The sequence below is a fragment of the Lampetra fluviatilis genome, chromosome 37 (genome assembly GCF_964198595.1).
Source record: "Lampetra fluviatilis chromosome 37, kcLamFluv1.1, whole genome shotgun sequence".
NCBI lineage: Eukaryota > Metazoa > Chordata > Hyperoartia > Petromyzontiformes > Petromyzontidae > Lampetra > Lampetra fluviatilis.
The window spans coordinates 9,370,875-9,385,988 of record NC_136311.1 but is presented as its reverse complement, the minus strand read 5'-3'; the positions used below and the strand labels follow the sequence as shown (position 1 = coordinate 9,385,988).

The following is a 15,114-nucleotide window of genomic DNA, read 5'->3' as shown; positions in this document are numbered from 1 at the left end:
GGGTGGGTCTGGTGAGTGAGGAAGGGTGGGGCTGGTGGTGAGGGGCGGGGCTGGTGGTGAGTGAGGGGCGGGGCTGGTGGTGAGTGAGGAGCGGGGCTGGTGGTGAGTGAGGGGCGGGGCTGGTGGTGAGTGAGGGGCGGGGCTGGTGGTGAGTGAGGGGTGGGGCTGGTGGTGAGTGAGGGGTGGGGCTGGTAGTGAGGGGCTGGTGGTGAATGAGGGGCGGGGCTGGTGGTGAGTGAGGGGTGGGGCTGGTGGTGAGTGAGGGGCGGGGCTGGTGGTGAGTGAGGGGCGGGGCTGGTGGTGAGTGAGGGGCGGGGCTGGTGGTGAGTGAGGGGCGGGGCTGTTGGTGAGTGAGGATGGGCGGGGCTGGTGAGTGAGTAAGGGGCGGGGCTGGTGGTGAGTGAGGGGCGGGGCTGGTGGTGAGTGAGGAGGGGCGGGGCTGGTGGTGATTGAGTGAGGGGTGGGGCTGGTGAGTGAGGGGCGGGGCTGGTGGTGAGTGAGGGGCGGGGCTGGTGGTGAGTGAGGGGCGGGGCTGTTGGTGAGTGAGGATGGGCGGGGCTGGTGAGTGACTGAGGGGCGGGGCTGATCGGGGGGTGGAGGGGTGGAATCGGGGGGAGGAAGTTGGAATCGAGGGGCGGGGAGGAAGTTGGAATCGAGGGGCGGGGAGGGGGCAGAGGAAAGGGGGGGGGTGGAATTCGAGGGGCGGGGGTGTCTCGCTCGCCTCGCGCATGCGCGTTGTTCACCGCTGCTGCTGCCGCTGTGCGCGCGGTGCACGCTGGGAGGAGACTCGCGAGGCGGCGGCGGCGACTCCCACCCAGTTCCGCGCGGCGGAGGCAGCGGAGGCGGCAGAGAAAGTGTCGAGGTGAGAGAGAGGAGGAGGGGGGGCCCTCACCCTCACCCTCACCGCTAGCTCTCTATCTCTCTCTTGCTCGCTCACCTCGCCGACCGTGGCGAGGTGAGCGCGACGACGGTGGCGGTGATGGTGGCTGGGCGGGACCCGAACCGCTTTGCCGCAGGAAGATGGCGGCCGCTGGCGCGGGCGAGAAAAAACAACAGCGAGCAAGAGAGAGAGAACGAGCGGTGTTTGTCTGCGTGTGTGTGTACGTGTGTGTAGTGTTACATCGCGAGGGTTGTCGTGATGTGGGCAGTGGTGTCATTGAGGCGGTGGTGTTGGGTCGCGTCGCCGTGCGTGGCCGAGGGATGGGAGCGAGGGGGGAGGCTGGTGACGCCCGTGGAGAAACGGCCTCCCTCCCTCACTCCCTCCCTCCAACCTTCCTCTCTCGCTGTGCGGTCATTTCATTTAATAACATCGGCGTGTATACTAACATACCGCGATATACACACACACCTGACAATGTTGCCCTCGCCAATGTACAACATCGACGAATATTTTCAGACTCAAAATGTACAGGCGTGCCATCGCCACATCGTTTTCATTTAAGCTGATATTCTGCCGTACAACGCATTATTCAATTCGTGCTTCACAACGCCGAGATCCCCTTCGTTAGGGGGGCAGCTTCGGTGTCGAACATCGGACAAACTTTGGGTGCCGTTCACCAACGGCCGGTCGCGGCCATGGGGCGCCGCTCCGCATTTTCGTGTTTGGTTGTCAACGCGGCTTCTTGCTTGGCGCGCACGGTGCTGCGTTGCGTGCGAAGATGATGGGAGGGAGCTGGTGGGGGCAGAGTTTGGTGTTTGCCAGACGGTGGTGACGTGCTTACATGGGAAAGAAAGCCAGCGAAGCAGCGCCGTTTCAGTGTGTTTTGTGTGTCAAGTTTGTCGGTGAATTCGTTCCACGCGTTCGAGCGCGCACGGTGCTGCGTTGCGTGCGAAGATGATGGGAGGGAGATGGTGGGGGCAGAGTTTGGTGTTGGCCAGACGGTGGTGACGTGCGGACATGGGAAAGAAAGCCAGCGAAGCAGCGTGGTTTTGTGTGTGTGTGCGTGTCAAGTTTGTCGGTGAATTCGTTCCGCGCGTATGCGACAAACAAGGCAACGGGGTTGGCCCGTGTGCTTGTGAGAAAGACTTCGTTCGGTTGTGTCAAACCCTTCTCCCCGAGCTGGAATCTTGGCCGCGGTACAAGTGCGTGACGTAATTGCCGTTTGTCGTTACTGCCCGATGTTTTTTTTGTTTGTTTTACGTAAAATGTTTAGTTTTCTTCATTGTCATTCAATGTCGCTCATGAATTGGGGAAAAAAAAGCCAAATGCAATCGAGACATTGACGGCAGTAATGATGTGCCAACATTCACTCCTCCACCCACACTGATGGAATGGAGCGCTGCATCATTCCTCTGCTGAAAGGAATGACTAAATCACTCGACGCGCCATTATTCTTTCTCGTGTGTGAAGAGTACATTCATTTAATCGTGGAATTTTAAGCATTATGGATACGCTTTGGTCATCGCACACGACTCGCACACAGAAGGCCGTAGGGATCATTCCGGTCAACAGTGGAACCGGGCCTATCGTTCTCCCTGGGTTTGGGTCGATAAAATCGGTAACATTTTCTGGGAAGTCAACAAAGGTCACCGCTGGGTAGACGGAACGCTCACCCTCGGGTAGAAATATTTTCAAACCATTGGCTCAGGTCCACCAATGGAGGTCAGCGCGGCTGCAATGATCATTTGAAACAAGGAGACACGTTGACGTTTTGAATAATTATTGACATGTGGAGCGTCGGAAGTGTTGACACAGTTGTGTGATTTCTCATCGTTTGTGTTTTCACTTGGCAGGTGTCATTTGCGGCGTCGGATGAGAATCTCTGGACACGTGCGCTTCCACGGAATAAAGCTGTCGCGTGTTCAGAATTTGGAGTCGGAGGCCGGGCCAATCGGAGGAACTGGGGGGTTGCTTTGCTGAGGCCGATCTTCGTTTTGGATAATCTGACGCTATCGCAGCAAGCACGATGGTCCTGTCTCAGAGACAACGGGATGAGCTGTGAGTACCCCACGCCACTGATATTGATTGGTGGAGAGTGCCTAATTCTGCGCTGTCAGCAACTAACCCAGGACGTGTCCGGTGCGGTCTGGCAATAAGAAATGCAAGCTCTCCGTTTGCAACACAATGCACCCGTTTTATTTTTAGTGCGAGGGAGTCCCATGACACCTTTTGGGTCCCAGTTTTAGACTCGGGTTGCCAGTGCGCTCGGCTGAGGATGCTGTTTTCAATTTGTAAAACTAAATCCAATTTTGACTTACGCTGTGCGTGTGGTGGGCATAACATCTCGGTGTGTCGTGTATCTGGGGCAACGTTAAGATTGTTTGCTTGGCATGTCGCTGTTACTAAACCTCATTGCTGCTGTTGGCCATTTTGTAGTGTGATAAATCATTAGCTTTTGCACCTTATGAAAGGAAAATTGTATGTTTAACAAAAGTTGTCCTGCAGTTTTGCGTGAAGTTATGTTTTAAATGTGTATAATATTTTCACATTTCGTTGCATGTTTGTAGTCTTTTTTTTTACTGGCCAAAATGGTTGTCATTGACTCCTGCCAAAGGTTTCGGTATTGCTGGTTGTAATGGAGGTGTGCGATTATGCGCCGATGCACCCTGCATTTTTCAGTACCTAGGTCAGCACGGTTTATTTAAGCTGGTTATCGACACGAGCAAGGAAACACTGCCGTTCAACATGCCAACACATAATCAATGTATTATCTTTATGAACATGACCTCGAATGCAACTTAATGAGCATAATTTTATTGGTATGGTGAAATGACATTGCTTGGAAGCAATTATTTCCAATGTATTAACAACTGTGCAATTACATATACTGTACTGGCCAGACTTTTTTTTATTTGGTTTCGTGAATATTATATTTTAAGGCAAGTGAACATTTACAAATAGTGTTCATTTAGATTGTTGCCTTAGAGCAAGACATTAACATTTGTAGGCAAATAATGGAGAGTCTATTGATGGGTTTATTATGGTCCGTTGGAAATGTGCACAGGCAGCTGCAGTGTATAGCATTGTTTTTGGGGGAATGTGAAGTACCCAGCTATATAACCATAACCCCAGCATCCGGTGGTTGCAGATGAAGTGGGTAAAGAATTGCAATGCTGCTGCTGCTGCTACTGATGTCAGCCGATGACACATTACTGTGCTCTGTCCAGGCCCGCTGTGCAGCGCATGCACTGCCCCGACTAATTGGTATCGTTATAAGTGCTCCAATGACGTAGCCTCTTTTTCCACACGTCTATTGTTCCTTCAGCTAAGTGCACTGTTAAAACTGATCTCAAATAGATTTAAGGAATTTGGCAAGCCCCTGCTACCTAGCTACCTATAAAATATGCATGTTGGAACTAAGAGAAATCTTGGCAAGTCGTCTGTTGAGATTGCGATGTGCAAAGGTTAAGTAAATAGAACGTTGTGCACTCCTGCTCTTAGGTCGTGTCTCGTGGATGGAACGTTTGTTCATAGTCTTAATATCAGTGTGCTGCAAGATTTCAGAAATGAAAGTAAATATTCTGAATTTTACATTTAAAAAACATGGTAAATTCTGTTTCATTTCAAGCTTTAGATATTGTACTGGTACTGTATTGACAATTCTCAAATCTTAAGACAATCTTATGGATGGCTTTACATTACGAAAAGTGTCTTTATATTTAACATTGTGTATGTAACTGTTGTCAGAAGAATACACAAATACGAAATGTCAGTGACGGAAATAGGCACAGGTCCTGACATGCCAGAGCCCAAATATTGATGCTTGTCTCTACGATATACACACATAGCAACAATCCAATGTTTTTCTCACCATTTAATACAGCTTCTTACTGCTGTATGCATGACATGGTATTTTTCCCGATTTTACTGGGCTGCATTTCTCAAAAGGTTTCCACTCAAGTCCATTTTAAGCGTGGCACAGATTAGTGGAACAGATGTGTGCATGCCAAGGTAAATGCTGTTTCAGGAATGTTGTTGCAAGGCTGTGATCATTCTTCATTAGGTCACACATTTTCAAATAAGCACCTGAAGGTGGTCTGTTATTAGCATTCGACTTTACCTCGGCAAATATTTTTCTCTCTTTGTATTGGGTACGCTTGTAGCCACACTTAAATCTACAGAATGAAATATAGATCCTTTTTATCCCTTTTGTGGTGATTCATTTAACACATGGCTTTGATATAATACATCCATGTACACGACAATGTTATTGACCGTGCCAACATTCTTCACGTGTCAACTCGACTTAATGTAACGCTTTTTTATATTTCAAAGCTCACATGCATTAAATAAATTAGGATTTTCCAATGAGCTAAAATTTTTGGTTAAATTTCAATTCTTTCATGTTTTGCTATCACATTTCTCATCTTTCTTTAGAGATAAACTAAAACAACAAAAAATATTTACCAGCTAATGCCTACTGAGCTATATAGATCTCTTTCAGAAGCGACCTGGCTACAAATAATAGCCCAATGAAGTGGCTTATGTGGAAATGTATAGCAGCCAAATATTCTAAACGCACATCTCTAAATGTGGAGTGAAAAACCGGAGGACCCGGGAGAACATGCAAAATCCAAATATAAAGGCATGACGGTCATAATCGAACCCATGAACTCCTGCATACCAGGCGAGGTTGTTAGCATCTCGCCACCATGGCATCCCCTAGAACTGGTGTTAAGATGCTGAGGCCATATTTTAAGTTTAATTTGCATCATTAAACATGGTTGCCACCCAAGCCAATACTAATTTAATATATTTAATCTTTACGAAGGAGCGTGCTGTCAAGCTCTACGCTTAAGGCTGAGTTTTAGCCCATGTCACACTTCTGATTGGGCCATCGCATAGTATGTAAGGCCCACCCTGCAGAAAAACGCTGTGAACAGATTTACCTTGGCAAGCTAACAGATGGGGGGGGGGGGGAAATACATGATACCAATTCTCCAAGATGGCTTCTAGTGCAAGACTGCCTGTTTTAATCGTGACTGAAGTGTGATTAGAATAGGAATTTGTGTGTGTGAACCTTGGACCTGTCGGCAAGCCACACCACCTTTGAACCAGCTGCTGCCCTTGCCTGGCACCACAAAGCTAGATTTCCCTGTAAACCAATTTTTGATCCCGCAGATATTTCCCTTGCAATAGCAACGTCTTGTGGTTTTCCTCGTTTTGTTTCTGGAAGCTGCTGAATTGTAGATAATTTGTATTTTACAAAAAGCATTCTGTTCTCCAAATTAAATATATGGTTTCATCTGAAGTTGGTAGCCGTTGTCTTGTGGCAACAATTCTGATTGAAAAATAGAAAATTACCACAACCTGGTGTGGCAAATGAACAACTAGCATGAATAGTAGTATTTACTTGCTTTTTCTTGCTGGATTGCCTTTATGAATCTATTTTGTTGTCTGATCTGAACAGACTACATTTCCAAACATAACGTGCCACACAGCCTATGTGCTGCCGCATTCAACTTATGCCTTGTATATTAAAACAAAACAGTATTGTATTGCTTAGTTCTGATTGCCTGGTTTGGTAACGTTCCTTTTTACTTAGGCATTGTAGTGGCCCCAAAATGCCATGATAAATCAGCAAGTGACAACTGTAAAGAACATGCAGTATTGGACAGCTGCCTTTGGTCATTTTTCTACAACTGGATTTTCGTAAAAACAAATGCAAGGCTTAATGTACTGGAGTGGAATGCAGCACATTGTTTGGCATGGAGCAAAAAAATGTAAATGCTTTGGGGATCAGCTGCTAATGTGGCAAAGGGTTGCCCCATGATCAATGTTAAACAGAGTTGTGCTTTCACCTTGTAGCTTGGCAGCTGTGTGGATACAGAAAGACAGTGAAGTCATTCGAGACATGGTTTGTCATGGATGTGTAGATAAATGCGCTGCTGTTACTTTATTTGCACTTGCAGTACTCAAGGATGATGACTTATGACCATTTTAATAAGGAGGCATTGAAATCTTGCAACATCTCAAAGGTCTCGCTGTTCTCATGTTCACAATTGTGGCTTCAAGGGTGATTACGGCCGTTTTTTAGACTTTGTAACCATAGGGATTACAAGACGGTATCTCCTTAAAATAATTCTCAGTCTGAATGCATCTGTATTTGCGCTGTGTAAAGTGGTTCAAAGACAAGGTCTGCTTGCAGTTACTCAGTATGAAGAATTTATAGTCCATCTTATACAACATGGACTACATTTTACGACTTGGGTCAGTTGGACAAACGGGGGGGGGGGGGGGAGACACACCCCCAAAATGTTGTACACCTATTGTTTCAATTTACCAAGGGTTATGTGGAATTAAATTTGGAACCTTAAATGCCACGTCAAGCTCATATTGCATTTAAATGAAATTCAATCCACGCCACAACACAAATGAATGTTTGAGCATGGTAGCAGAAAATTCCGGTAATATGCTTGGCAAAAATGAAGCACTGAAAAGAATATGTAGATGAATATGTACTCGTGAAAAGCTGAAGATAAGTAAATAGGATTTTTGCTAAGGAATGGTAAACCACTGCTTACATTTCAGTGTGATTCTACATGGTAACCATAGCAGGTATGGACAGGTAGTCACGTGAAGTCACTGCTTAGAGCTGCATCTGATGTTTTTCTTTATCACTTGTTGCTAGGTCACCTGATGAGTGTGTTTATACTGACGTAGATATCGCAAATCATGGAACAGTTTTATGTCAATATTTGTGGCTCTTTTCATTTTGACCTTCTTACACATCAGACATACTGAGATACAATGGTGCAACTGGTTTTATTTTACAGTAACATATTTATTTTCAATTCCCTCTTTTGAGAAATGTTTTTAGAAAGACAGTAATTTTAAAACTGAGCAACTCAAGAGTGAAAAGCTGAAGATGGGGAAATCATAACTGGTGGTCAAAATGAGATGATCCAACACCATATAATGAATTTGGATTTAAATTTGGATTTAGAATTGTATATCTGAATGAGATGTTGATATATACAATGGTATGCATTATGGGTGATGGCATCTTTAATCACCACTGTCTTAAATGTTTAATAACACAGCACCGTTATTTATTGCATTATATTTCCTCTTTAATGTAATTTGGTGTGAGACCTAATGATACGTGTAAAAGAGGCGCACAAACAAACGTTAATCTGAAATAATGGATAGTGTACATCCAGTACCCATACATTCACATTGAGAGATGAAGTCAAACAATTGTTACTTAAATGCGCTCGACTGAGTAGTCACTGCCATTCATCGTTAAAATCGAGTTGTCTAAGAGCTATTTCAGTTCTTTTCAAATGTCTATTTTGCAAAATCCATTTTTAAAGCATATTTACCAATGCTTAGCTTTTCGTTGTAGCCAAAGAATCTTGCTGTGGCAACCTTGCTTCATTTATCTTACATTAAGTGAATTGTATGGGACTCTCTATCTGTGTGGATGCGTGTCATTAAAAAAATATGTAATTTTCAGTGTCATTATCCACACTAAGCATGTATATAAAGTGGTGCACTAAAGCCACTGAACCTTGGCATTTCGACACTAGTTGATTGCGCTATGTATGTTTCAAAACATACATTCTCTATGAATTGTATATCTGAATAATGCCTAACTGAAATTCATAATCCATTCCTGCATGAGTAAAAAGTAGATTTGGTTGTTGAGGTCTTGCATCCATGTTTGTACAGTATCCATGCTGATAGCTTGGTGTTTTGAGTTTTGGGTGAACCATGTAATAATTTATTTGAGCCGCTTTAGGTGGAAAGGTTCCCAAATGTAATGATTTTGATCTAATCCCAATCAATACAAATGCTGCAGAGACATTTGTTGAGTCCCACTTGACTCTGGGTCCTGAACTGCACAGCTGGAAGTGCACCCTCTGGTGGATAAAGGTAGAAGCCTATTTGGATATCATAGAGTGTTTCGGTACGTGGCTGTTGCAGCCATACATTGTGCTGTGTGGATGCTGAGGATTTTAGAAATGTGAAATGCTCCGAGAAATTACACTGTTGGTGCACTTGCTGAACTTTAAATCGCCATAAGAATGTCAGCGCATGAGCAAGTGAGCATATCAACTCGAACTGAGTCTATGTTAACATAGAACATGTGAGCTCTGTGGCCTTTGTTGAGCAGAAGTTGTCAAGCCTGTGTATTAGTGGTTTGATAATTCACAAGTTAGAGAACCAAACATGAAACACATTCTTCAGTAGATCCTGTGAGAGGAGTAAGACCTTTCAGTCATGGTTTTGACCTTTATCATTGTCAAGCTCTCAGATGTACTAATTGATAAACACGTGGAATTGGTTATTTACACTCGACAAATATAAGGCTAGTAGCAACCCTTATTCAGCAGCACACATTTTATTTAAAAAAACTCGTTTGGTTTGTGTGGTGCCTTCCAAAAGTTAAAGTGTCCAGAAGGATACAAGAATATAAGGTATCCCTATTTTTATAAACTTATTTAATTACTCAAATATACACTTATCCTGTTTTGTACACTATTATTCTTGAATTCACTTCTAAATGGATGTTTTTCTATGAAAAATGTAAGTAATGGTTTTTGGTTAATATTGTTGCTATGCCTGCTGCATATTTTGGGGTAATTTTCAACGAGTGTGAACTTGTCACATGGCCTAGAGCTATAGACTTGTCATTGACTTGTCAGACGATGACAAACCTGGTTCCGCCTATCCAGAGACCACGGAATTTTCTAGCCACTGTATTATTGCACTCCACAGTGATGTGAGGTCATGTTCGTGTAACTGCCATCGCAGGTGTATGCAACTGTACAGATTAATTGTGATTCAGGACTAGATTAATGAGGCGGTTCCTGCCATGTTGCAAGCATTTGCAAATAAGGCCGCTGAAGTTGGAGTAAGGTGCGCCCGGTGTAAAATGTGGTGTGTGAAATACACCGCCCATTGCGCATTTAGACGTTAATGTTAACAAAGTTACTGGAACCCTTGGAGTGTGATGAACCAGTTTCAATGTCATGTTGTTAATTTACATGGAATCTTAGTCGCCCAGTTTTTTATACTTTTGGCCTCATTTTATAGCCATGACAACCTCTGCCCCCACCAACATGAGTGAGTAGTGTTGTATAGTCATATAGGTAGACTGATACAATCCAGACCAGAAGTTTGTTCGGTTCTCAGTCTGCTTGTCCTGGTGATGGTCGTGGCGGCAGCATGTTGAGTCGGATGGTCCAGACCTCCCTTTCCCTGGCGACAGACTCTAGCTTTTCCTGGGGAATTCTCGGGCGTTGACCAGGCCAGCCGAGTGACATTGTCCCGCCAGCGTGTCCTGGGCTTTCCCCCGGGGTCCTTCGCCCAGTGGGACGTACTGCCTGGTAGAGTTCCAAGGGGAGTCCACCCGGGGGGCATCCTTACCAGGTGCCCCCAAACCACCTGAACTGGTGCCCCCAAACCACCTCAGACCAGAAGATAAATGCTTGAAATAGACGTCCAGCAGCACGTACCTCCTGCCACCTTGAATCCCTTCAGATTACCATAATCTTTTATTAACCCCAAACGACGCCTGGAGCTTGCAAGTGGTCTGACCTGCAGACTCATGGTTGAGGACTCCTATACTAGTTCATATTACAGACCATTAAGAACCAACATAGATTGGTTCAGTTGAACTGTTGTCAGGAGGTGTTACATTCATCTCTGCTAAAATGCATTGTTCTGTCAAAGCCATCAATGCAAATAAATGCTAATTATGCATCATATACTTGTTGGAACCCAGACGTTCTGATTATTTAAAGCAATTTGCAGTATTCTGCGAAATAATTGACAATGTTGCTTTCTTATGGGAATGGAATCTTAATCTGTTTCCATTAAAGTCCAATTAAGAAAGGCCAATGTAATGACTTTTGGCACAGATGGTTAGCTTATATCGCAGCTTGATTGGCCTAATTATGCGTTGGCCTGAATTATGCAGATCCTTTAACGGGGCTATCAAGGTTAATTACCATCAGCGTTTGTTAGTGGCGCCCCTTCTGTCTGAAAATGAGTGCTGTCATGATCTGAAAATTCCTGCCACTACTGGGCAAACAGTGCCACGTGCGGTAATGGGTTTTGTTAACCAAGCGGTCACGCTTCTAATGAAACGGAGGATGGCTTGGAAGATGCAATGAATGGTTAGAACGATGGCCCATTTGGCAACACGAGTTTCCATCCGGGTCACAATATTTAATTGAACCGAAAGTATTGGCACCAGCTGCTGATCAAAGTATTGTCCACACGTGGCTCATTTGTATGTTTAAATTAGAATGAAATTTAAGGGCGTTTTTATTTGATATACTATGTAAATGCTCGTTAAATGCTCGTTAAATGACCCTGCCTGCCATTCAAATTCCTAAATTCTGTAGACACTTTGGACACGAACTGACCTACAATATAAGAGAAGTGTTAGAAAAGGCCTTTTCAGCCATGCAGAATGTCTTAATTTTCCTGTAAATAATGTACCTCAAAATATCTCGTTTTTAAGCTTTAATGTCATGAATTAAAGCTTGTATATTATTTTGTGTGTGTTCTATTAGATCTTTTTAGTTTTGGTTAGAAATTGGCTCAGACTTGGTATTAAAGAAAATTACTTTCATGCTTAGCAATATATCAAACTTTGCAATAGTTTTTAACTTTTTAGATGGATGAAAGAACAATGCATTTACAAGTACATTGCTTTTTTCACAATCTGTTATCATTCTATGGGCAGTATTTCAATCTATGGGCTGTATTTCAGCTAATGTTCTTTGGTGACAACCACGTGTATGTAGATAGTGACACGTGGCATGTAATTTAATGTTACAAATATCAGTAAAAAAAAAATCCGAAACGTGTTTTTGTTCCCTCATCATAACAATCTTGATTCATATTACGTTTCTACTTTTGCACGATTTTTTCTCTCTTGATTAAACATTTATGGGACGGTAAAAGCAAAAGGGAACACTGATAATTGCATTTCAATATGCATTGCAATTCCAATCCCAGGGCTCTGCTTGCTTTTCAGAACACATAATTTAATGATGGTATGGAAGAGGCATTTATTATTGGTCCTTGAAGCCCTCTGTTGTAATTCCTTTAGAAGTTTTCACTTCGAGGATAAAAAAAAAATTGCACATTGGAGAAGAAACTACCCAACATTTGTTGAAAACCCACGGTTTCGATGACTTTTGAAGACTGGGATTTGCGGTGATGATGTTGGCACAGCTGGCTTCACTGCGGTGACATTTGCAGGGGCATTAGCACTGAGCCACATGGCTACCTCGCAGGACCACAATATCTCGCTCGGAATTGCTTTTTTGTACTGAATGGCGAAAAGGTCAAAACGTGAATACTCCAGAGAACTGTCAGAGCAGTGGAGATGCAACGTTCAACCAAATTCCCCCCCCCCCCTGCTAGCATTGCATTGTGTTTTCGCCTAATTGACAAAAAACATACACAGCTATTCTATAAAGTGGCTAATTGTGGTAAACTAATTATCACGGTTGGGCTACGTACGGTACGTAAGAAGTTCAACATACAACTTGAATAACCTCTGAAAGGATGCATTGAGTGTGCACCATATGTGATTATCATTTGTTTTTTCTGTCAGATGAGGTTAATCCAAAGTAGGAATTAATTAAATCTGAAACGTAATCAAGAAGGTGAACGTATGCTTGGAGATGCGTGGAAATTGTCACCGTCAAACTGTTTGAAATACATTTTCCTGTGCCGTCACGTAAATATGTCACGCAAAATAAAATCCAGACCAGAAGATACATTTTAAAATAGGCATCCGGCATGGACCTCTTGCCACCTTGAATCCCTGCAGATTACCTTAGTCCTTTATTAACCCCCTAACGACGCCTGGAGCTTGCAAGTGGACTGTCTTGCAGACTCATGGTTGAGGTCTCCTATACTAGTTAATATTTAAGACCATTAAGGACCAACATAGATTGGTTCACTTGAACTGTTGTCAGGAAGTTGTCACATTCACCTCTGCCAACATGGATTGTTCTGTCAAAACCATCAATCAGTTTAACACGTAACCCAAAAACGTTGATTATGAAAACCATCAATACAAATAAATGCTAAGGAATTGCGCTTGCGTCCATTCAACATTTATACTCGATATTTTGGACGATAATATTTTGTTTTGTACTCAACTGACTGATGATGCCCAGCTCCGAGGCCTTAATTTTTCAGACATTCCTGAGTAAACAACTCTTCTTAAAAATTGGAGATTGCAGCCGAATGTTTTGCGTTAAGCTAGACCATTGTAGGGAGAAACTGGGAAGTCGTCTGATGTCGCCTCCACATTGTTCCATTGTGAGGACTACAGAACTGGCACGCGTTTCCCACGGTAGATGGACAGTCGTTGCTGAAAAACACAGATGGTGTATGCTTGTGTCAGAACATTACTCCACCTGTCGTATTTGAGATCTACTGAATATATATTTCGATGTAGACGACATGAAAGTACAGTTTGGCAATTTAAGAGATGTAACTGTAGGCAGAAATATACTGATGATTTACTGTGTTTCCACCTGAATCCGAATGGTACGTGAATATGATTTGCAATTCATGTGTTTAATCACGCATTTATTTCAGAACTTGTAATTGTATTACAATCTAACCGTTGATAAGGATTTTCTTGATTTAAATCCCTTGAAGTATAATTTTTTTCCTGTAAGTGGCCGACGACATCGTTGTTAATTAGGCAAGCTCATACATGCATAGTTATTAAATAGAGCCCCACATCTGTTGCCATGGTTCTGTCTGGGGTGTATTACCATTCACGTATAGACCCGTGTTAATTAGCGACTACACCCTTCTTTCTCTGTAGCTCAGCGCACAATTCTGCTGGTGATTGTCTGCTTTTCGGATTGTTCCTGTTGGCACGGATCAGTTGAAACACTCCTGGTTATTTTAAACGTTACCAGTTTAAGCTAGTAGGTGCAAACCACTGCTAGACTACACCTGAAGCAACGGTTTAACAACCGCAGCCGACTAGTAATTGTGAAGGGAAAATACTGCAGTCTGTATCGTGCTGTAATGTGGACATGAAACTGCATTACAAGGTTATTTACCTAGTTCCCAAATCAAATATTGAACTGAAACTGGAGTATATGAATACCAACAATAGTTATCTGTTTAAATTGATACCAGGATAGCTTTTAGATATACTGTATTTGAATAATGTATTTGTATGATGATCTTTAATCAACTCAACCTGTGACAAAAGGACAGAAGAATGAAAAATGGTTGAAGGTAAAATGTGTACGTTGGCTACAACCACTTGCGTGCCATGCTAACTTTAAAGGTGTTTTCTGACAGCAAATGCCCCAACAATATACAAGGCCGAACAGGAGATGGTTGTCCTTTTGCATGCTTGTGCCATAGGTGAGCAGCGGTGTTTGTGGTTGTGTTACAGAAATCGAGCCATTGCAGACTATCTCCGCTCGAATGGTTACGAGGAGGCGTACACCACCTTCAGGAAGGAGGCTGAATTGGACAATGTGCGTAAGAATGCAGTCACGTCACAGTTATGCGGTCACATACTGGTAATACACGTGCGTTATACAACGTTGAACACAGCGATTGTACTTCAGTGGCACATGTCCTATATTTTTGAACACTTTCACAGCTGGGGCATTCGATGGAATGTAATGCTTTACAACCTTGCGAAATAAACTTTTGCGAACGAGTGAATGTAAACTGCTCGAGTAGGTAATTCTCTGGCAGAGTTATTACCCCGTGTAGGAAATTGTGGCTTCTTGTTTCCAAAATAGCTCAAAAAATGTCCAAGGTCCTGTCTTGCACAGTGCCACCACACTGTTATTTCCATTCACATCTCATTTTCTGTCACGTGACATACACGTGTGCAGAGATAAACTGATAATTTCACAGTGATTAAATAATTTATAAAGTACGTTCTTAAATGTGGAATGAAATATGCTTGTAATGTTTCTCCGTTGGGTACTTGTTACCGTATTGCATTATCAGTAAACGCAGCTTGACTTTGCTACATCATGGGACCTCCTTTGCCAGTATCAAAATATGAGAATAGGTTTTACCCTTTTTTCTGGCAACAAAAAACAACTGTTAAAATGTTAAAACACCAAACTGAAACCTTATACAAGGAATCATGTCTGCATTAACCACAATACTTGTGGTCAGAATGCAAACAAAAAACATTTTCTGAT

The 15,114-nt window shown here is 43.3% G+C and overlaps 1 protein-coding gene across 1 annotated transcript in view; it reads left to right on the top strand.

The window, feature by feature from the left end:
• Positions 1 to 765: 765 nt before the first annotated feature.
• PAFAH1B1 (platelet activating factor acetylhydrolase 1b regulatory subunit 1) overlaps positions 766 to 15,114 on the top strand; it is a 35,188-nt gene continuing 20,839 nt past the window's right edge. Inside the window, exons 1-3 of the mRNA XM_078873799.1 lie at positions 766 to 862; positions 2,734 to 2,938; positions 14,343 to 14,427. Coding sequence (XP_078729925.1) covers positions 2,907 to 2,938; positions 14,343 to 14,427 — 117 coding nt within the window. The 5' untranslated portion in view covers positions 766 to 862; positions 2,734 to 2,906. The remainder of the gene's footprint in view (positions 863 to 2,733; positions 2,939 to 14,342; positions 14,428 to 15,114) is intronic.